Source organism: Oncorhynchus gorbuscha, linkage group LG07 (assembly GCF_021184085.1).
Source record: "Oncorhynchus gorbuscha isolate QuinsamMale2020 ecotype Even-year linkage group LG07, OgorEven_v1.0, whole genome shotgun sequence".
NCBI classification, from domain to species: domain Eukaryota; kingdom Metazoa; phylum Chordata; class Actinopteri; order Salmoniformes; family Salmonidae; genus Oncorhynchus; species Oncorhynchus gorbuscha.
Window position 1 is genome coordinate 27,104,996 of NC_060179.1, and position 23,211 is coordinate 27,128,206.

The 23,211-nt window shown below is 40.2% G+C and overlaps 1 protein-coding gene across 4 annotated transcripts in view; it reads right to left on the bottom strand.

Moving 5' to 3' along the window:
• Positions 1-5,157: 5,157 nt before the first annotated feature.
• The window catches only part of LOC124039730 (RNA-binding Raly-like protein), a 156,616-nt gene continuing 138,562 nt past the window's right edge, over positions 5,158-23,211 (bottom strand). For 3 of the 4 annotated variants that reach the window (XM_046356016.1, XM_046356015.1, XM_046356014.1), the window contains exons 5-9: positions 21,077-21,264; positions 13,516-13,632; positions 12,991-13,160; positions 11,892-11,930; positions 5,158-7,524 (exon numbers count right to left, since the gene is read on the bottom strand). In XM_046356016.1, coding sequence (XP_046211972.1) covers positions 11,898-11,930; positions 12,991-13,160; positions 13,516-13,632; positions 21,077-21,264 — 508 coding nt within the window. In that variant the 3' untranslated portion in view covers positions 5,158-7,524; positions 11,892-11,897. The remainder of the gene's footprint in view (positions 7,525-11,891; positions 11,931-12,990; positions 13,161-13,515; positions 13,633-21,076; positions 21,265-23,211) is intronic. The other variant, XM_046356017.1, reaches the window with a different exon arrangement.

Here is a 23,211-nt window from a genome sequence, read left to right on the forward strand (position 1 = left end):
TCTTTCTTAAACCTGTCTCCTCCCCTTCATCTACACTGAAGTGAATTTAACAAGTGACATCAATAAGGGAACATAGCTTTCACCTGGATTCAACTGGTCAGTCTATGTCATGGATGTTTTGTACACTCACTGAATATTGGTGTTTTGATGTGGTTGTTTTCTTATTATTTCAAATGGGATATTGCCATTCCAGCCTGTTGATTTTCAGCTGAAAGTTCTGTCATGCCGTGAACGATAATAAAGACAGGTAGTGCTATTAAATTGGAAATCTCATTTGCAGTTGTGTGTGAATGGACTCTGTCCTGTTGAAAATGTAATTGGTGTCGCTGTGGGTGTATCGGCACAACTCTTAGGGGGCTTTTTTCCCTTTCCACCCAGTGTTCATAATTATAATATGACAATTCTGTCTCCCAAACGCTATCATTTCTCCATTCAGATGCACAATAGGCTGGTGGCATAATGAGTCTGTCCACAGGCAGTCATCAGGCTGCCGATAGTGTGTTATCTATGGGAGCCTGTCACCTCGGCCCCCAGGGGCCCCTGACCATGAAGCCAAGGTGGAAGGATTCAATTACACACACCCACCTAAAGGTATGTAGGGAGCTGGGCTTTTTTAAAAGAGAGATAACTTTCTTAGGCAAATTCTTGTTCCATTGTAACCTACTACTCTCTCGCTCGCTCTCTTCCTCTCGCTCTCTTCCTCTCGCTCTCTTTCCCTTTCCCCTCGCTCTCTTGGTTGTTAATTTCTCTCCCCGGTAGAATAGATTTGTCAGTGTCACTGTCACAAGAAGCAAAGACGCCCCCAAGGTCAAGCTGTAGAAAAAACTTTTATTAGACTGGATTATATAGTCATATTAATTTAGCACATTTAGCACAGAGAACAGACTACATAGATGCATTGAACATTGGGGATTGTATCATTGTACCGTCTTTCTAATGTCATCAGAGTTGAATGTAGTTGATCGATGAATCATCCCCAGTATTCAATTCTCATTAACTGTCAATGTCAAAGTTAAGTAGTCAGTGTTGGTATACTAATGGCAGTATACAGTTTGAGATTTTTCAGAATATTTACCATCTACGGTCATCACGAGTGGCACTCTGTAGCCTAAAATACTGTTTTACAACCTCTATAACACTTGTTTCCCAAAATATTGTTTTGTCTCAAAGTGAGACGCCTGACCCAGATACCCATATGGCTGCCCATTAGCTAGTCAAAATTGACCTTTGCATACTACCGCTCTCACATTCTACTCCTGTCATTCATCACAGTGGCATATTTTCCATGTTAAATGATCCATTGATGGATACATAAGGGCCAGTCTGGATGACTTTCACAATGACTCTTTCAGGAAAAAAGAATAGTTCCACCTCAGCTTTAAATCCTTTATGATATCCATCAATAGCCAGGAAATTATTCTCTTAATAGTGCTGTTTAAGTGGTATTACATCTCAAGTGCTGTTAAAAAATATACTCGCAGTAAATGACTCGTTCGATGACTTGAATGACTCATTCAATGCTCTGTGATGTGGCTGGAAAAAAAAACATTCCAAAATGAATGCCCAGTTGGATGCAATTGACCGGTTTTCTCAATTCAACCTTCAGTCTTTGTCAGTGGTATTTGTCATTCTAATTTTGTCATATTTCATGAATCCGTTGAGAGATATGAGAAATCAGGTCACTTTATTCTGATTTACTCTAGAGCCTGAAACTAAGATTATTGGCAACATACACACACAGACACACACACACACATGCATGCACGCACGCACAACACTATACACTCATTTAAATATTTTTCAAATCAGACCCTGCAAATATGCACATCATCCACCCCTGAGCTAATATAATATAAATGTTAATGGCTATTTGTGCAGTGAGCTGGGGAGATGAACATTTGCAATATGGCAAATCCTCTATAACTTTTTGGATATGAAATTGGATACTGTATTAGGTTTTTTCTTCCAAATTTGGAATGTCCAGGAATGTAAATAAATGGTAGGTAGGGAATAGATGAATAATGAGACCAATAGGAAAATGTTGGAGTGTGAAAAGAAAAGTTGTAATCAGCATAATGCCTGCTCCATTTCGATGCCAATATGTTAATTTACTTTGGCATTCCTCCAAATGAAGTTTATCCCCCCCCCCCCCAATAATTCATATTTGCAATAAGCATAATTGGAATATGATGAACATTTGCAGATTGGCAAATCTGTCAGCAAACAGGCGCATTAATGTTAAGATAGGATTTTGTGACTGAGCTGATAAGCTTATAAGACAACGGTATGTCAATTTGTTTTCCAAATGTAGACAAACAAATCATTATTGAAGGATTAAAAAAGCCACCTGATTATTATGCATTTAGGTCGAATTGTATGAATGAGAACACAGAGTAGGCTACAGCTCAACAAATGAATACCTATGGAAAGTCTAAACCGACACTATATCAGAACTTAGTTTAATGAAATGATGTCTGTAACTATTTTATACCTTTATATCCCTTATTACTTTCATATTTAACAGGATTAGTATTATTTTTAAATCTCCATTTGGCTTCCATCCTAAAGTCTGTAATTCAATTGCCCAAAGGAGCGCAGACCACATTACCAACACATTATTTGGGGTGAATGGTTTCATAAATACGGGTTAAATGAAACAGCTGTGGGCCATCAGACCAGGTATTGTGGAACCATTTAATACAGTGGGCTAATTACCTGTGACATCACAGTTGGCCCTCGTTAACGGTGGGACATTACTTTTTACTGTTGATTAATTGACTGGTGTAAATTAGCCATCTGTTGCTGCGTTGCTACCTTTAAAAGGTACCCTGTGGAAGGCATAGGACGTACTGCACACCTTTCAAGGACATTGTCATACCTTAACAAGTCAGCATTATGTGAAAGAGCTCTTTCATTAAAATCCTTAAGCAACTAACCGCCCTTGCTGTCTCTGCCTGGCCGTTTCCCCTCTCTCCATTGGGATTCTCTGCCTCTAACCCTATTACAGGGGCTGAGTTACTGGCTTACTGGTGCTCTTCCATATAGTCCCTATGAGGGGTGCGTCACTTGAGTGGGTTGAGTTACTGACGTGATCTTCCTGTCTGGGTTGGTGCCCCCTCCTTGGGTTGTGTCATGGCGGAGAACTTTGTGGGCTGTACTCGGCCTTGACTCAGGATGGTAAGTTGGTGGTTGAAGGTATACCTCTAGTGGTGTGGGGGCTGTGCTTTGGCAAAGTAGGTGGGGTTATATCCTGCCTATTTGGCCCTGTCCTGGGGTATCGTTGGATGGGGCCACAGTGTCTCCCGACCCCTCCTGTCTTAGCCTCCAGTATTTATGCTGCAGTAGTTTATGTGTCAGGGGGCTAGGGTCAGTCTGTTATATCTGGAGTATTTCTCCTGTCTTATCTGGTATCCTGTGTGAATTTAGGTATGCTCTCTCTAATTCTCTCTTTCTTTCTTTCTCTCTCGGAGGACCTGAGCCCTAGGACCATGCCTCAGGACTACCTGGCCTGATGACTCCTTGAGGTCCCCAGTCCACCTGGTCGTGTTGCTGCTCCAGTTTCAACTGTTCTGCTTGTGGCTATGGAACCCTGACCTGTTCACCGAACGTGCTACCTGTCCCAGACCTGCTGTTTTAAACTATCTAGAGACAGCAGGTGCGGTAGACATACTCTGAATGATCGGCTATGAAAAGCCAACTGACATTTACTCTTGAGGTGCTGACCTGTTGAACCCTCGACAACCACTGTGATTGTTATTATTTGACCCTGCTGTTCATCTATGAACATCTGAACATCTTGGCCATGTTCTGTTATAATCTCCACCCGGCACAGCCAGAAGAAGACTGGCCACCCCTCATAGCCTGGTTCCTCTCTAGAATTCTTCCTAGGTTCTGGCCTTTCTAGAGAGTTTTTCCTAGCCACGTTGTTTCTACACCTGCATTGCTTGCTGTTTGGGGTTTTAGGCTGGGTTTCTGTACATCACTTTGAGATATCAGCTGATGAAAGTGCATCAATCTCATTAACATAAAAAATTCCTATATAAATCCATCAGTTTACGCTAGAGATATCTGTTTTTCTGCATGGGCTGTGTCTCAATCCGCCACATCCGCCTGTCGGCCCTCCGCATTGGCTGTGCAAAATGGCAGAGCTACAACGATACTTGTCAGACCAGGAGACAACCCGGAAATCAGTCTTCTCACGAAAACGTCTGTAGCGTCCGAACGGTTTGGCCTACTAACTCATATAAGATGAGACTCGATGGTGTTCTCCGTGTTGATCTACGACCCCTACAAGTATCACGGGACTCGTGTGAAGGTAACCCATAGAAATGAATGGAAGTTTGGAGGTAGTTTGGTGGGGGAAAAAAGTTGTTAAATGTGTCCAAACCCCAAACTATTTCCTGAGCTCTCTTATATCTCCTTGATATAGGACAGACATTTCAAAAATATATATATTACTGTCTTTTTTTCTATTTATGAATTAGTTATTCAATGAGTTTCTATGGGCTATATTATTATTATTTTTTAAATACTTTTTTTTATACATGCAGGGGTCCTAAAATTCCAAATCAAATAGCATAGACATGACATCAGTCAAAACACCTCAAAACAAGACATGGTATCAAGAACTAGATAAAAACTAGCTGAAACGAGCTACCTGGCAGCCTCTTGCCATTGTTGCTAGCCACAGTATCTAGCCATCCAGAATCACAACACCACACTAATTTCTGCACCATTGAGGGTGAGCATCATTTTCCTGCTGATGTTGTCAGCTAACCCATCTATTTGGAGTTGTTCTAGGAATGACCTTATTTGGGCATGGAATGTGAATTCATACAGTGACCTCTGTCTAGAATCTAGATAACACTTTCGGAGGAGGTAGAATGAAAGGACAGCACTAAGCACACACTTCATGGTCTGCCCATTTAATAATAGGTTTGCCTTAACATTACCAAGAGATTTTAGAACATCTAAAATGTGTGATGAAATTTAACACAAAGATAATGTATTGTAAATAGCTATCAATAACTGCATTATTATTGACAATATATTATCATTTCAGTTGTCTTTCAGTTTATATTTATTTTCAAAGTAAAACAAAATGTGTGTCATTCAAATGACATGACATAAATCAGAAACATTTTATCGACAAGAGAAAACAAATAAAACACTTTTATTTTCAATGAAACGTCATCGTATTATGTTCTATGCAATGGACCCTATAGCCATACAACAGTTGCAACAATATACATTCAAATGAAAAACACAGATTAAACATGCCATTCATAAAAATATCTTTACAAAAATGTACATTTCTATGCAACAATATTTTTTAATTGCACATCTCTAAAATACCCTTTTCCACTCCCAACCCAAGTACAGTATTCTTTTAAACACAGGGGGTCAATTGCAACAAGGTCACGATATCATCTATTTTTCCGGGCTTTAATATCATATCCAACTCTGTGATGTTTCCATGGTTTTTGGTTAATCCTCTCCACTGGCACCAAATTACACTCGTTGCTTTTGATAGCAAGGTTTGCTTTGATTTGCAAGGTGCAGAGTAGCATAAACCGCAGACAAAATGATGGAGTTAGATTTGAGTTAAAGATGACCTTGTATGCAAAACATGACATACTACTAACTGCATTTACCCGTCAGTAAACAAACAAACAAACAAACAAACAAACAAACAAACAAACAAACCCAGATAATTGGTCTATGGAGACTCTTTTCTCCACTCTATGGTGTCAGCTAAGGATTCAATCAAAGCCTGCAATTTAAAAAATCCACACTGCTGAACCAGAGGCTAAAAACCCTATCAATAGTATTAAAATGAGCATTTCTCTTGATCCACCTAGTAGGCCTTCATAATTATCTAATGTATTACTTTATCTACTTAAAATATGCTTTGAGTGGTATAGTGACAATGTGTTTGAGCAGTGTGGATGTACTGCAGTGACGACCTGATTGAATTTCAAACTATGTTTTTGACAGTAATGAATGGGATATATCATTGTGAAACAGGTAGTGAGTTGTATGACCATATTCTTAAAGACATTTCACAATACAAAAGTAGTGATAATATTAATAAACAGAAATAAAATTTGAGTGGATTGTACGAAAATCAAATATTGTTTAGAGGCAGTTTCTGAACCTTTTGAATTCTACTCCAAATACAAAGACCTCTTTCAGCGGAGAAATCTCAACATACAAAGTGTACAAGAATGTGTATTGATATAATCCTCTGCTCTTTCTATTTAGGTTATCTGAAACCTTGAATCTGTTTCACCTATCAAGTGACTCAATAACAATGAAAAATCTGCAAAATCAACAACATAAAAATGATAATTTCAGTAACAGAAAAATATTTCAACATCCAATCCCAATAATGAGTTAAAAGTAGTCTAGTTAGTTAATTGGGAGCAATTCTATTAATTATTCCATTTGGCTGATTTTCTAAATTGGATGAGATAAGTGACAGTATAGCACTATCATTCTCCCTCTTTTCATTTCTGCTCTGCTAGGTTTTTAAGCCTCTGCACATGTGGTGCTGCGGTTGCGGTGCAGTGAGCTCAAATAAGGCAAAAGAACACAAGTTTCTCTACTTGTCTCCTCTCCCGAGTACAGGTCAGATCCGTGTGAAGAGAGAGGGCACAGCTTCCTACAGAGTGATGCATGCTGTGTAGTACAAACTGTGCAGGGCTGGCTACAGCAAGACACTGTTCTCTGGTAGGAAGCCAAAAGCAGACGTTGGCTGGCTATCACAGGAAGCCTGTTTTCCCCTTTGTAATTTGGTAGGAGGTCAGAATAAAGAATGGATCATCCCCCCCAGGACATGCATGTGATAAATGGATAATCTGGAAAAGTTACGCTAAAGTGATCGCTTATGCATGGGTAAGACTGATGCTCCTCTGTACCTTTCCAAATCCTTAAAAAAAACAAACATTTGTGTTCTCGATAGTGCATGATTTATCATAATTTGTTACTTTCGGGCCAAATGGGAAAAAAAAACAGAGATCAAATCGACAGGACAAAAATGCAAACACTTATGCAAAAATGGTCCTCTTTGACGGTGTTCAGCACTGAAAATAAAAGGCATACACAAACGAATATGAACATAACTCAAGGGAATGACAGTTATCATCAGCAAATATCCCACTCCCCTACAATTTTAATTAGTATTTTCTTCTCTCTCTAGCATCAATATGATTGAATCAGTCTCTTGAAAACAATTGCAAATTGAATATCTAGGAGTGAATTCGGGCAGATGCAGTAAAATTATATATATTTTTCTGACAGCAGCAGGCCATATTCATATAGTTACTGCTGCACAGTGGGGCATCTGAATGTTGTTCAACGTCTCCGCTACACAGAGAGAGAGATGGAAAAGAAGGAGACTACCATCTTGTTTTTACACCACACAATGGTTCCTTCCCCCAGAGATCCTTTGATTTCTCTAGGAGGTGATGAGGATGTCTCTTGATGCTGTAGAGAAGACGGAGAGATGTCCGCTCCCTCGTCCTGAAGACATAAACAAATGACAATGACAAAAATGCAGATGAGAAAACAGGAAATAGCCGCAGGCTTTCCTTTGTATTAATGTGACTATTTATAATACCGCAAATCGGATGATTACACGGTGCTTAATGCTCGCATAGTTATAATTTGGGGAAGTTTGTTGATCCTTTTGGGAGTAGGGACTAGAACTTCCATAATCCTTCCAGACATTTGATCTAGAGCTCTTCACTGTGATGTTCAATCCAATCCTTGCTACCAGCAAATAAAATATAATGTATTTGTCAAATGCCCCGAATAACACTTTACAGTGATCTGCTTATTACGAGCCATATCCCAACAATGCAGAGTTAAAAAGTAAGAAAATTAACAAATATAAAACACAGTAAAATAACAATAACGAGGCTATATACAAGGCATACTGGTACCGAGTCAATGTGCAGGGGTACAAGTTAATTGAGGTAATACTGTATGTACTAGGCAATCAGGATATGTAATAAACAGAGTAGCAGCAGTGAATGTGTAGAGTGTGTTTTTGTGTGTGTGACTATGTGTATGTTGGAGTGTCAGTGTGTGGGTAGAGTCCAGTGAGTGTACATGGGGCCAGTGCAAGAATGTCGGTGCAAAAACAAGGGGGTTAATGCAAACAGCCCGGGTAGCCATTTGATTAACTGTTCAGCAATTTTATGGCTTGGTGGTAGAAGCTGTTTAGGAGCCTTTTGGTCCCAGACTTGGTACCGGTACCACTTGCCGTGTGGTAGCAGAGAGAACAGTCTATGACTTGGATGGCTGCAGTCTGACCAGTTTTAGTGCCTTCTCCTCTGACACCGCCTGGTACAGAGGTCCTGGATGGCAGGAAGCTCGGCCCCAGTGATGTACTGGGCAGTACGCACTAACCTTTGTAGAGCCTTGTGGTCAGAAGCCAAGCAGTTGCCATACAAAGCAGTGATGCAGCCAGTCAAGATGCTCTCAATGGTGCAGCTGTAGAATGTTTTGAGAATCTGAGGGCCCATGCCAAATCTTTTCAGCCTCCCAAAGGGCAAGAGTCATTGTTGTGCCCTCTTCATGACTGTGTTGGTGTATTTGGACCATGATAGGTCCTTAGTGGTGTGGATACCGAGGAAGTTGAAGCTCTCAACCCGCTCCACTACAGCCCTGTTGATGTAAATGGGGGCGTGCTCGGCCCTCCGTTTCCTTTGTCTTATTCATGTTGAGGGAGAGGTTGTTGTCCTGGCACCACACTTCCTGATCTCTGATCTCTGTTGCAGAGGGAGGTGTTTAATCCCAGGGTCCTTAGCTTAGTGATGAGTTTGGAGGGCACTATGGTGTTGAACGCTGAGCTGTAGTTAGTCATTTAGACAGGTTACTTTGGCATTCTTGGGCAAAGGCAGAGTATTACAGACTGGGTCAGGGAAAGGTTGAAAATGTCAGTGAAGACACTAGTCAGCGCATGGTAATCCGTCTGGCCCTGAGGCCTTGTAAGGTTAACCTGTTTAAAGGTCTTACCCATATTGGCTACGGGATCGTGATCAAACAGTCGTCCGGAACAGATGGTGCTCTCATGCGTGGTTCAGTGTTGCTTGCCTAAAAGCGAGCATAGACGATATTTAGCTTATCTGTTAAGCTCCAGTCACTGGACAGCTCGTTGCTGGATTTCCCTTTGTGATCCGTGATAGTTTGTAAGCCCTGCCACTTCCAACGAGCATCAGAGCCGGTGTAGTAGGATTCGGTCCTGTATTGACGCTTTGACTGTTTGATGGTTCATTGGAAGGCATAGCAGGAGTTTCTTATAAGCGTCCAGATTAGTGTCCCGCTCCTTGAACGCGGCAGCTCCAGCCTTTAGCTCAGCGCAGATGTTGACTGTAATACATAGCTTCTGGTTGGGATATGTACGTATGGTCACTGTGGGGATGACGTTGTAGATGCACTTGTTATTAAAGCCGGTGACGCGGTAAACTCCTCAATGCCATCGGATGAATCACAGAACAGTCTGTGCTAGTGAAAGGGTCCTGTCGCTTAGCATCCACTTCAATGGACCACTACCTGTTTGAGTTTTTGCTTGTAATCAGGAAACAGGAGGATAGTGTTATGGTCAGATTTGCCAAATGGAGGGCGAGGGAGAGCTTTGCATGTGTCTCTGTGTGTGGACTAAAGGTGATCTAGAGTTGCACAGGTGACATGCTGATACACATTTTGTAAAATGCATTTAAGTTTTCCTGCATTAAAATCACCGGCCACAAGGAGCGCTGCCTCGGGTGAGCATTTTCTTGTTTGCTCATGGCCCTATGCAGCTTGTTGAGTGCGGTCTTAGTGCCAGCATCGGTTTGTGTTGGTAAATAGACAGCTAGGAACAATATAGATGGAATATAGTGAGGTATTCTAACTCAGGCGAGCAGGACCTCGAGACTTCCTTGATATTGAAGATTGCGCACTAGCTGTGGTTAGCAAAGAAACTGAGCTTAACTGAAGCTGCCGTTCTGTCCTGCCGATGTATAGAAATAACAGCTTGATTTATATTTTCAATGTCCTTGGACATGGACTCGGTAAAACATATAATATTACAGTTCTTCAGATCCTGTTGATAGGATACTCTCAAACAGAGCACGTCCAGTTTATTCTCCAGTGATAGCGCCGCCTCCTCCAAGTGTTGGGGATTTGGTCTTGGTTCATGATGATCAATAGGTCCTTTGACTCCTATTCATTGAAGTATAAGTCCTCATCCAAATTGACGTTAGTGATAGCTGTTCTGATATGCAGAAGCTCTTTTTGGTCATAGGAAATTATGCTGGAAACATTATGCACAAAAAAAAAGATAAGATCAGCGCAAATAAATACACAAAATAGCATAATTGGTCAGGAGTCAGTCAAATGGCTGCTATTCCCTCCATTGTAATTGGTCTTATGTGTTTTAGAGAACAGTCTTATGTCTTAGCAGAACAGTTTGTGTTTTAAGTGTTTTAGGTATTTTTTAAAGATTGCCCTCTGAGGTTGCGCTGCATATGGTTGGGGCCACCGATTGAATTTGAAAGTGGCAAACATATGAAAAGGAAATGGGAAATGGCAGTGTGACATATGGCTGGCTGTTTTATATGTGGATGAGCAAGGGAATTGGCTCTCCAGATGAATGGATAGGCAGGGAAAGGCAGAGAGGCGAGAGATACAGGGAAAGATAGCATATGGCTGTAATGGACAATGCCAAGTTATGACTTTTAACACCATATGTGGCCAACATAGTACTTTACATATGATCTCCCATGTAACATTTCCTCCATCAACCTTAAAGACAACACATTCAATGATAATAAAACCTAATGAATACTGTAACAACCATGAATAGAACATTTTCTCTAGTCTACATCAAGGCTAGTGGTCTCATCTATCAGTCAGTCTCTAAGAGAACTTTGGATTAATGTAGCATCATTTGGACAGAAGTCATAAATACTACTAAATAGCCCTGCTAGGATAACTCTGCATGCTGGGCCTAGTGATGATGTGGCTTCCTTGGTCATTACCCTGAGCCTGAGAGGACGACAGGCGAGAAGAAACAATTTTCCTCGGGCCCTGCCATTCATTCAGTCTCTCCACTTCCACACTATTAAATGAGATGAATGTTGTTTGTGGCCAGTTCTGGCCCATTGCAACTCCATTACTACGCTCTCTGTCAGCGTCTGCTTTAGCTGCCCTTCACTGAAGCTACTCGGCCCTACGTCTGTCACAGCGCTTTTACTTTAGGACATGATTGAAGAGTCGATGCTTGGTGATGGTTAAGATTAAGGGCTAGATTCTATCAGATCCGTGCTAGCTGACCTCCGCATAGCGGTTGTTTTGGTGGTGTCGGAGGTGGAACTGCATTAGAGCTGTCCAATCCACAAGCGGCTCCTGGCATTAAACCTAAAGCGGACATTGCCATTGGCTGCACGGAGTCGCATTTAGAGAAATCACATGCAGCCTTGTTTACAAGTTTGAACACTGGAATGTGAAAAAAAGCATGCAGCCTTGTTTACAAGTTTGAACACTGGAATGTGAGATGTAATCTACACCTCGATTAGACTGATAGAAATCCTCGTAATCCTCGCACTTTCTCATTCTGAACTTGTAATGCGAGTGGGACGGGCGTGGCTTTGTGACAATGACCGGAAAACACAGCCGCTCACCGATTTGACAGCTCTAACACTGTTACACCTCCGACACTGCCAAAATACCAGCTATGCGTGTGTCTGCTACCGCAGGTTAATGCTTGATCTGATTGAATCTAGGCCTAACGAAGAACTTCAATAATTGTGACATTTGTGATTTACTAAGGTTCATGAAACTAAAGGAAAACAAGCTTAGATTATATCATTTTCAAAAGTTTATTGGTTCCAAATTCTTACCTGTTCTCAGTTGTCAATGTCAGAAACATGGTTCTCTATCTGAAAAGATAAGGACGAAATGCATCAGTATTTAAAATCCAATTTGTGCAGTTCTAATGTAATCAGCTATAAAACAAACCCTGCTGAAATCAGAACTTAATTCAGGGTTTTTCAAGTTGTTGGAGAGCTCTGTCAACTTGAAAAAAAAATGTCCTGGCTCATTGTACATTACCACTATATCTGATCAATATGACCTTGAATGAAGAATCAAATAAATATCCCACACACTCGCTGGGATAAATAATCTCTTCTATTAGCGAGAAGACAAGGCTTAGCTCTTGGACGGCATGCACCCGCTCCATTTTATAATGGGTCATAAATATCGCATAATAGGGAAAGCATGGTGGCATTGAACCACAGATGAACCACACAGATAATTCCTTCGATCTTCCTGCTTGAACTTGAAATAAAGTGTACTCTATGAGGAGCAAGACTCAGCAGGGATGATATAATTATTTAGAAAAATGACATGCTCAAATAGCATCCTATTTGTGATAACCGTGAGAAATATTAATAAGGTGAGTTGTTGACTGAAGTGATCAATAATTGTAGCTGTCATCTCAGCTGTTCCAGAAATGGTCAAAAATACTTTAGCTTTTTCACTCAGTCTAGTTCTTTGTAGAGTATAAAATGGTGACTTTAAAGAACACTTTCAGTTCCCTCAGTAGCGACTCCATCTTCATTTTCATATTTGGATTGGTTAAGACAGGCCTCCAAGTCCCCCTGGTATGTCTGCAGCGCCCTGTTTTAATTACAACCCATGACAGCGTGTGTGGTGTGGGGTGTGTGTGTGCACGCACGTGCGTTGGTGTGTGTATGAACAGGGACCTGCCACTGCCTTCAGTTGAGTTGGGCTGTCAGGGAGAAACTGTCTGTGGTGGCACACTCATCATTTACTCATGAGCAAACTCACACTGCTTTTCAGATCTTGAGCCATGAATAATTTGGCAGAATTAACTTTCTTAAGGGCACGACTGGTGTGTCCAATTTAAATCTCCTATCCCAAACCAGTCTCCCCTGCCCTCCTTCCAGGCCCCCTTTCATCACCCATTTCTCTTACCAGATGATGGCTGCCCTCTTCGTCGTAGTCATCCTCGCCCCCGTCGGTCATCTCTCCGGCCTCGACATCCAGTGCCCTGTTGCCCGCCTCCTCCCCGGAGTTCTCAGCTGTCTCCGACACAGACTCCTCATGGAGAGAGTCACAGTTGTCCTCGTACTTTCTTTGAGCCTCTGGAGAAAACGTGAAAGAAAGAGTGAGAGGAGGACAAAGAATTGAGACCAAAGTAACAACTGGTGACAAAAAGTAACAAGATGCTGACGAGCTACTCTGAGGGGATAAGGAGAGACTTGCAATTGAGAGTCATAACATCATACTAATCAGTCTTGGTGAAACTGTGTTTAACATTTGAACAAGATTTAAATGTTCTTCTACTTCACCTCCCCTGCTGTGAGACTGTCCTCTCTCTCTATCTCTCTCTCCCTCTCTCTGACATGTTTTCTCTCTCTATCTCTCTCCCTCCGTTGCCCTCTCTTTCTCTCTGACACCCTTACCCTCTGTCTTTGCCCCCACCCACCTCCCCCTCACCTGACTCGGCTCTCTGCTGTTTCTCGATCTTCTCCAGGCGACCCAGCAGAGAGTCGATCTTTATCTTGATCTGAGTTAGCTCTCGTTTAATGGTCTGGAGCTGGTCCGTCTTCACTGCTGAGACATAATCAAAAACAGACAATAAATCGATTTACAGTTTTTCTCAATTGCTAAAACACAATTTCTGAAACCTTGCTCCATTTCCTGAAAACATTAAACACAAAACCTCATCTTCAAGCACTATTTACATAACCTCTGACTCCTCTTGCAAAATGAAACATTTGCCTCAAAACAGTTTAACCTGTGTTCAAAATCAAACACTGCTCTCAAATCATAAACAAAGTGATCAAAATGATAATACACTCTCAAGCAGTCAGTAAACAATACACCGAAAAATAGAAAACACATTGTTCAAAACATACAATTCTCAGAGAGAAATACATTTTGATGAACGAAAACATGTTATATCATAGTAGCTCAAAATTTATCAGAAATAACTACTCTGCTTTGCTCTTTGCAATTTAGTCTTTTGTTCTTCCTCCTCCTTGTACCCCTATTTTTACAGTACTGTACCCTGCATCTCACAAACTTGTCCTTTGTCTCTCTGATACTGTAATTCTTGTTCTTTGTTGATATGAACTTGCAACCAGTCAAAATTTATTGAGCAGTCAGTACTGTTAATAAATGGAAAGCTCAATGTTCAGGGCCATACAATTCATCCATTGTACAGTATACAGCCTACAATGCACTGTACTACAGTATCCATTCTCAGACTTTCTCCTTCTCACCTTCAACAACCTGTTTGCTCTCTGAACTGGCGTATATTGGTTGTGTCGTATCACTTGAAACAGGTTAAATCAATTTTGAGTGGTTGTGTTCAATCAATGACATATGTTGTCTATTTGTATTTGATTGTTGCCACGTGTGTTTACCAGTATGGAGGACATGTGCATTTGAGTGCAGAATGTGGTTTGAGGATGAGAATGTGTTTGGAGTTTTGCTGAAAAGTCTAAGTGAGATCTGCAAATTGTGTTTTACCATGTGAAATGGTATTGACAACAAGACTACATAATTAGCTAAATGAGTCCAGGCAACTGAGAACTTTGTTCAGCCAATAGGTTTTAGTGTTTTAGCAATTGAGAAAAACTGTATTATACCATAGTGTGGGTTTATTTTACAATATTATTTTTCTTTTAAACACCACTCAACGATTCATTTTCATAAACTGCGTATCACAGAACTGATGTTATCATCTGGTCGTACCCCAGGACCCCCCTATCATTCTATCTTTTCATCAAGCCAAGTTACATTTTCTCCAGGGGTGAACATATCAATTTATCCGACCGTGTACAGTTCTCCTATTCCAAATATGAAACCACTGCTTTCAATTAGGAGATTAGTTCATGGCTTACATCCACCATGATGATGATTCCTGCTCATTACCTGCTTTAACAGCTGTAGCCAACATATCTCCTTATAATTTCTGATTACTTTTTGGGAACATAATAAGACAACACAAAGGGGATGATGCCATTTTGACATTATGTAACAACAGACTTGGGTTCAAATACATGTGAATTTCATTATTTGTTATTTAAATAATACATTTTCTGTGTATTTGAATATTTTAAAATAATGTGGCAGAATCAACTACTTCTATTGGAAGTATTTGAAAGTATTTTCAAATGATTTCATTTAAATATACTAATATTTGAAAGTGTTTTCAAATACTATTTTCAAATACCTGGGTTAAATGCATGGGAGTGTATCTGAGTCAGTGTTTGAGTATTTTCAAATACATGCCAATACTTTCCAAGTATATTTCCAAATACATTCCAATACTCAACTTGTCTTTTCAAATACAAAATATCCAGATACTTACTTCCAAATATTTATATTTTTTAATAATTGAAAATAAAGGAATTATATTCCTATTTGTTCATCAACCAATTCAATTAAAACACTCTGCCCATTTCAAAAAAATTGTAAGATACTTATTTGCATAAAATGGACAGAGGCTAGTCTCAAAATCAATCAATAGCGTTTATTCTCAAGAATACTGATCATAATACAATGTACATTGGTTTATATCACATTTCATCATAGCGTTTTGAATGCTGCTCCTCTCTCATCTCTTCTCATATAATGGCAATATAGTTCACAAGCCTTCCCACATTGTTTAACAGGTGGCAGACAATCTACTAAGTCCAAGGTCTCTCCCCTCCCTGGGTAGAGACAGGATGTCCTGTAAGGAACACAGTATTCCAGCCAGTCTGACGATAGCTCCATTCGTTTCTAACAAGGAAGAGACAGTCCTTCTAATTCTGGATGAAAACTACACACATTACATTCAGTATTATGATTATAATAAGACTCATACATCCAAGATTCATTTCCACCATAATTCGCAAATAAATTCATTAAAAATCCTACAATGTGATTTTTTATATATTTTTTTCTTATTTTGTCTGTCATAGTTGAAGTGTACCTATGATGACAACTACAGGCCTCTCTCATCTTTTTAAGTGGGAGAACTTGCACAATTGGTGGCTGACTAAATACTTTTTTTGCCCCACTGTATATGTATACACACCTACTCATTCAAGGATGTTTCCTTTTTAAAAATTATTTTCTCCATTGTAGAATAATAGTGAAGACATCACCACTATGAAATAACACATATGGAATCATGTAGGAACCAAAAAAGTGTTAAACAAATCAAAATATATTTTAGATTTTAGATTCTTCAAAGTAGCCACCCTTTGCCTTGATGACAGCTTTGCACACTCTTGGCATTATCTCAACCAGATTCACCTGGAATGCTTTTCCAACAGTCTTGAAGGAGTTCCCACATATGCTGAGAACTTGTTGGCTGCTTTTCCTTCACTCTGCAGTCCAACTCATCTCACACCATTTCAATTGGGTTGATGCTGGTTAAGTGTGCCTTGAATTCTAAATAAATCACAGACAGTGTCACCAGCAAAGAACTCTCACACCCCCTCCTCCATGCTTCACGGTGGGAACCACACATGCAGAGATCATCCGTTCACCTATTCGGCGTCTCACAAAAACACGGTGGTTGGAACCAAAAATCTCAAATTTGGGCTCAGACCAAAGGACAGATTTTCTCCGGTCTAATGTCAATTGCTCGTGTTTCTTGGCCCAAGCAAGTCTCTTCTTCTTATTACTGTCCTTTAGTAGTGATTTCTTGGCAGCAATTCGACCATGAATGCCTGATACATGCAGTCTCCTCTGAACAGTTGATGTTGAGATGTGCCTGTTACTTGAACTCTGTGAAGCATTCATTTGGGCTGCAATTTCTGAGGCTGGTAACTCTAATGCACTTATCCTCTGCAGCAGAGGTAACTCTGGGTCTTCCTTTCCTGTGGCGGACCTCATGAGAGCCAGTTAAATCATAGCGCTTGATGGTTTTTGCGACTGTACTTGTCCTTGATATTTTCCGGATTGACTGCTCTCATGTCTTAAAGTAATGATGGACTGTCATTTCTCTTTGCTTATTTGAGCTGTTCTTGCCATAATATGATTTGGTGTTTCACCAAATACAGCTATCTTCTGTATACCACCCCTACCATGTCACAACACAACTGATTGTCTCAAACGCATTAAGAAAGAATGAAATTCTACAAATACATTTTTAACAAGGCACACATGTTAATTAAAATGCATTCCAGGTGACTGGTTGGGAGAATGCTGGTTGAGAGAATGCCAAGCATGTGCAAAGCTGTCTTCAAGGCAAAGGGTGGCTACTTTGAAGAATCTCAAATATATTTTGACTTGTTTAACACTTTTTGGTTACTACATGATTCCATATGTGTTATTTCATAGTTTTGTTTTCTTCACTATTATTCTACAATGTAGAAAATAGTAAAAATAAAGAAAATCCCTGGAATGAGTAGGCATGTCCAAATTCTTGACTGCTATTGTATATATATTTTTTAAATATCTTCCTTTATTATTTCCCCTAACCCTACCACCCCTCCCCTAATTGGTGTTAACTCAGGGACAACAACACTTAGGCTTCTACTTCCAGCTAATACATACTATATACATTTTACAGACACAGTATATTTTACAATAGTTATGTTTTGTTTATTTTTAGTCCTATCCTTCAGCTTCCCTCCAGTTTTGATTTCTATTTTTCACATATTTTCCAACTGTGCTGTTTCACAAAAGTTCTGAACCTATATTAATTTTACGGACACTGTATATTTAAGCAATACGGCCTGAGGAGATGTGGTAAATGGCCAATATACTACGGCTAAGGGCTGTTCTTAGGCACAATGCAAAGTGGAGTGCCTGGACACAGCCCTTAGCCGTGGTATATTGGCCATATATCACAAACCCCGAGGTGCCTTATTGCTATTATAAACTGGTTACCAACGTAACATATAAAAATATGTTTTTGTCATACCCATGGTATACGGTCTCACATACCACAGCAGTCAGCCAATCAGCATTCAGGGCTTGAACCACCCAGTTTATAATTTACATTAGTTATCTTGTTATTTTTAGTCTCACCCTTCAGCTCCACTCAACCCCTTCCATCTATCTCCGAAGACCATCCAGTTTTGATTTCTATTAGGCATATATTTTTCAACTGTGCTGTGAAGTTTAACAAAAGCTTGGAACCATTCTATTCTCATAGTTTCTAATGATTGTAATTTAAAGATAACATTTTTGCTAAGAGTATATTTATATTATTGATCGATTTGCTATGACTTTTCAAATCACCCAGCAGTGCTATTTGCAGAGTTAGCTCCAGGTGAGTGTTGAAATTCTTCCACCATTCCTGAACCAGAGACCAAAAACAAGCTACTGTACATAGACAGTACCAAAACAAAGGATCTAATGATTCTGTCTCTTTGCAGCAAAATCTGCAGAGCTGGGATGGTTGTATGCCCCGTATATATATATATGTGTGTGTAAAAATATAAATAGCATTCTATTGGTTGGCTGTGTGAAGCATTCCCATCACTTATTTCTGGGGCTTTAGATGCCGAATCAGAAGCCTCTGAAAAATGTTGTAGAAATGTTCATTATGTGAAATCTCATGGCTGCTTTGTAGCCACTATTTATTGTTAAAACATTGATTTATTCCACAAGAACACAAGAACTGCTGTTGTTCTCTCCTCTACTTTTTCACCAAGGACATTTCCTACACTCTTAGAAAAAAAGGTGCTATCTAGAACCTAAAAAGGTTCTTTGTCAGTCCACATAGGAGAACCCTTTAAAGTACCCTTTTTGGTTCCAGGTAGAATCCTACTGGGTTCCATGTAGAACCCTTTCCACAGAGAGTTCTACATGAAACCCAAAAGAGTTCTACCTAGAACCAAAAAGGGTTCTCCTACGGGGACAGTAGAAGAACCCTTTTTGGAACCCTTTTTTTCTAAGAGTATACAGTGTTGCTATTAGATCAGGAGAAAGAGCCTTATCTCTAGGGAAAGCAGATAGGGCTGGTGGAACTTATTTATATTGCCCCTTTCCTAGCTGATCAGTTGAACTTATTTAACTTTATTTACAAGGACGACCTGGACACATTTGAAGCCATAGGTCTTTGTCTCTCTTGCCCAGTCCAACGTCAAACCACAAGCACCTGACCCTAGAGGTGACATGGCCCCTTGTTGACCTTGAACGTATTGGTCGGGAAGGACATACGTGTGGACAGAACATGTGTTTGCATTCTGTGGTGTTTGTAAATGCATTCGCTACATTCAAAGCAGCATTGTGTTTGTTTGGTATGCAATCCTACTTCAGATGCAATGCAGAGTCAATGTGTGTATTGGAATAACAAGCCAGCCAACTGTTGTTCCCTAAAGTGGCCATGGACTATGTTGTTTGAGCGTTGAGAGCTCTGGATCAACCATACCACAGACAGAGAAAATAGAAAGTATAGAGGATATAGTGGAGATGGAGAATGGTGCCAAGGAGGTGTGATATATGATACATTGAAGTCTCCCTCCTTCATTGCTGTCCCCTCAATGCTTTTGGCAGGCGAGCGCACAGGCACAGACGCACACGCAAGCATGTATGCACACACACACACAGCAATTTGTTATTTCAACAGTCAACAACAACTGCGTATGCTTTGGGCAACTTTGTCCTTTGATGATAAGAAAGTGTGGAGCCATTTCTAATTTATCAGTGACTTCAGGCCCTGTTCCTTTGTGCTATAAGCCACACGAGCCACAGATAGAGAGAGACTCCAGACATACCCAGCCTAATCCAACATAATTTCATCAACAGCACCCTCTGATAGCTCAGCATTACAGAGAAAAACAACATAGTCTCTTCTATTTCTATGGGGTGGATGGATGGATCTTATTCTGGGACTTAACGATGACCCATAGAGAGAAATGTGTTCTTGGAGATAGCGACGGTCTCTTTGAAGCACTGCAAGATGAAGATTGCAGCAGACAAGGAGAGTTCAGATTGTTCTTACCGAAGTCATTTGAGACCCTAGATAGCTTTAAGTCAAATAGAGCGCTAGGGAAATCTCCAGCATGCTCTGAGCAATACGGTCTGTTTTGCCAACTGGCATTACTTTTGTTGTCGTATGCAGAGCTTATCTCTATTGAATTGTAGAGGACGAAGAGGTCAATACTGAGAATATTAGTCCATTTGTCTGCTAGGCCTTGTCTTTGACAGCTATGGCTTACATAGGATCTGAATGGCTGTTATGCACCACAGCCCCTACAAACTATATAGATCCACACCACCCAAATCTTTGGACTATCTAACCATAGCTTGCTCCCAATCCATCTACGTCAATAGAAACAGCAATTTCTCACGGTTCTGACTTTAGCGACTGTGGCTACCAGATATAGAACCGTGATGCCCGGCTTGGAGAAAAATCAATATCGTCTATCCAAAAAAGGAGGAAAACATGTTTTTCCGCTCCCTCCATAAGTCCACCGCATCAGAGCCCCTTGACTGACGTTAGCAAGCTGTGGGTGCTGATAACACTGCACTGAATAAGGGAGAAGCAGAAACCATACAGACCACACACTGAGTCCAATTATACAGCCCGTTCCTTATAGACTGCCGTTCAGGAACACAGAGCTCTGATCAGCACGTCAAATGTAAAACATGGTCTTGTTGTTCATTTGCTAATCAAACGATTCAATGTGGGTCAGAGACAGATATGGATGAATCGTTTGAGACTGGAAGGATACAGCGTTCTGTTTGCGCTCTACATTGCTGTTGCTCGTTCCTGTTGTCTCTGGAAACGGCATTGCTTTTTATAGTGGCAGAGAAAGTGCAAGTTGTGCTGAGGTAGGTTGGGACATGACAGCTCCTTTTGTTAAGGGAGAGTAAAATCTTCAGTCTTTAAAAAAAATTCAGATGGTTTACCAATGTGAAATAGTTGTATATTAAAGCAACTTACTCTGTCTGTACATATTTTCCTGCCTCATTGGATTATTTATCCCCCTCACATTCAACGATACAATATCTATTATGTTTAGCTGAATGTTAGCAATATATGTGTTAATCATTTTCCAATCCTAGTATTGCCACATTGTATAACAGTTGGTGAACCTACACTTGAGTCCGGAAGAGGTAGAGGAGGAGGAGGAGGTGGGTGGTCTGGAGGAAGAGGAGGAAGAGGAGGTGGTCTTGATGGGGAAGGATGTCTTCCCACGTCGTGTGGATGGAGCCAGGACCCGGGAGCGCTTTAAGGGGATCACCGCCCTGGGGGGTGGGGCCACCCGGCCATGGTAGTCAAACAGCCTGAGGACAGGAGGGAATTACACCCACAGAGATCAAACAGCCTAATTCATACTATTAGAGGAGGTGCTCCCACAATAATGTGATTTGTATCGCATACAAGTTAAAGTATTGGAATCCACTAATCCCATTCCAATACCATTTCAAGCTTTTTTATGATATGAAAGCAAGCTTTGCTTTTATACTTACAGGGACATCATACTTGACTGAGCAAGGTGTTTTGTACTGTAGTAATGTGGTTCCTGCCTGTATGTTCTTAAACATTTATTTTAGCAATACATGTCATTGAGGAAAAATATATTTCATAATATATTTCATAAACATACTTGTTCGGTCAGTAGGTGCCCAACATAACAACAGGGTGGTGTGCTGGACACAGTCACTCATATAGAGGTCTATAGAGCATGTCTCCATTCCGTAATTTCTGTAACCATTAGCTTACCTGTGTAACATTGACATACAGTAAACTCAAAAACACTTATTTAGTAGAGCATGGCTGGTGTAGGCATTGTGGTGCTCATGTGAATTTCCTTGCTTTTTCGGCTTCAGACCCCTGCCTACATCTCACTTAAAACATTGTTTTTTTGTTTTTAATTTCAAATGCGTTTTACACTGGAAGGTGATTATACAAATTTCAAAAAAATATTTCCACAAGCAAAAAGTGACTTTCAAAAATGTCATTTGCGCTTCAAATGATGTGTTTTGTCTCACATAATTTATCGTCAAAGGCCCGGTTTCCTAAAAGCATCTTAAGGCTAAGTTCATCGTCAAAACATTTGTAGGCACGTGGTTACATCTCAGAGCTGTTTCCCAAAACCATCATTACTAAAGTTGAAAACACTCTTTATTTATCGACTGCCTCAGACCACCCGCAGAACAGATAACTGGGTCATTAGATGCTTTTTTTTTGCCCACTTCATACATCGAAGATCTCTGCTAAACCTAGAATAAAGATGTGTATCTGTCCCTCTGTGACCGTCGATAACTTCACAACGAAGTTTACTACAATATAAAGTTGCCAAGGTCTTTGCAATTGTTATAAACAAGAAAAGGGTAAAAACAAAATGGCCTCAAATGAAAACCGAGATGACTGCATTAAAATATAAATACAGTAAGCTACATACAGTAGACCTATGCCTACTGTATGTAGTTGTGTTACAAAGTGGGATAAAATTGATTGGATGTACAGTTCCTTCAGAAAGTATTCATACCCCTTGACTTATTCCACATTTTGTTGTGTTACATTTCGTTGTGTCAATACATGTCAGAATCCCTTTGGCAGCGATTACAGCTGTGAGTCTTTCTGGGTTAGTCTCTAAGATGCTTGCACATCTTGATTGTACAATATTTTCAATTTTTTTTGCAGAAAATTCTTCAAGCTCTGTCAAGTTGGTTGTTGATCATTACTAGACAACAATGTTCAGGTCTTGCCAATCACTTTAAGTCAAAACTGTAACTTGGCCACTCAGGAACATTCACTGTCTTCATGGAAAGCAACTCCAGTGTAGATTTGGCCTTGTGTTTTAGGTTATTGTCCTGATGAAAGGTGAATTCATCTCTCAGTGTCTAGTGGAAAGCAGGTTGTTCTCTAGGATTTTGCCTGTACTTTGCTCCATTCCGTTTCATATCCATATGATGATGCAGCCACCACTTTGCTTGAAAATATGAGTGGTACTCAATAATTGGATATTCCCCAAACATAATTTGTTTTCGGGACCAAAAGTTAATTGTTTTGCCACAGTTTTTGAAGTATTTAGTGCCTTGTTGCAAACAAGATTTATGTTTTGGAATATTTGTATTCTGTACAGGCGTCCTTTTCATTCTGTCAATTAGGTTAGTATTGTGGAGTAACTACAACGTTGTTGATCCGTCCTCAGCTTTCTCCTATCATTGCCATTAAACCGTGTAACTGTTTTAAAGTCACCATTGGCATCATGATGAAATCCATGA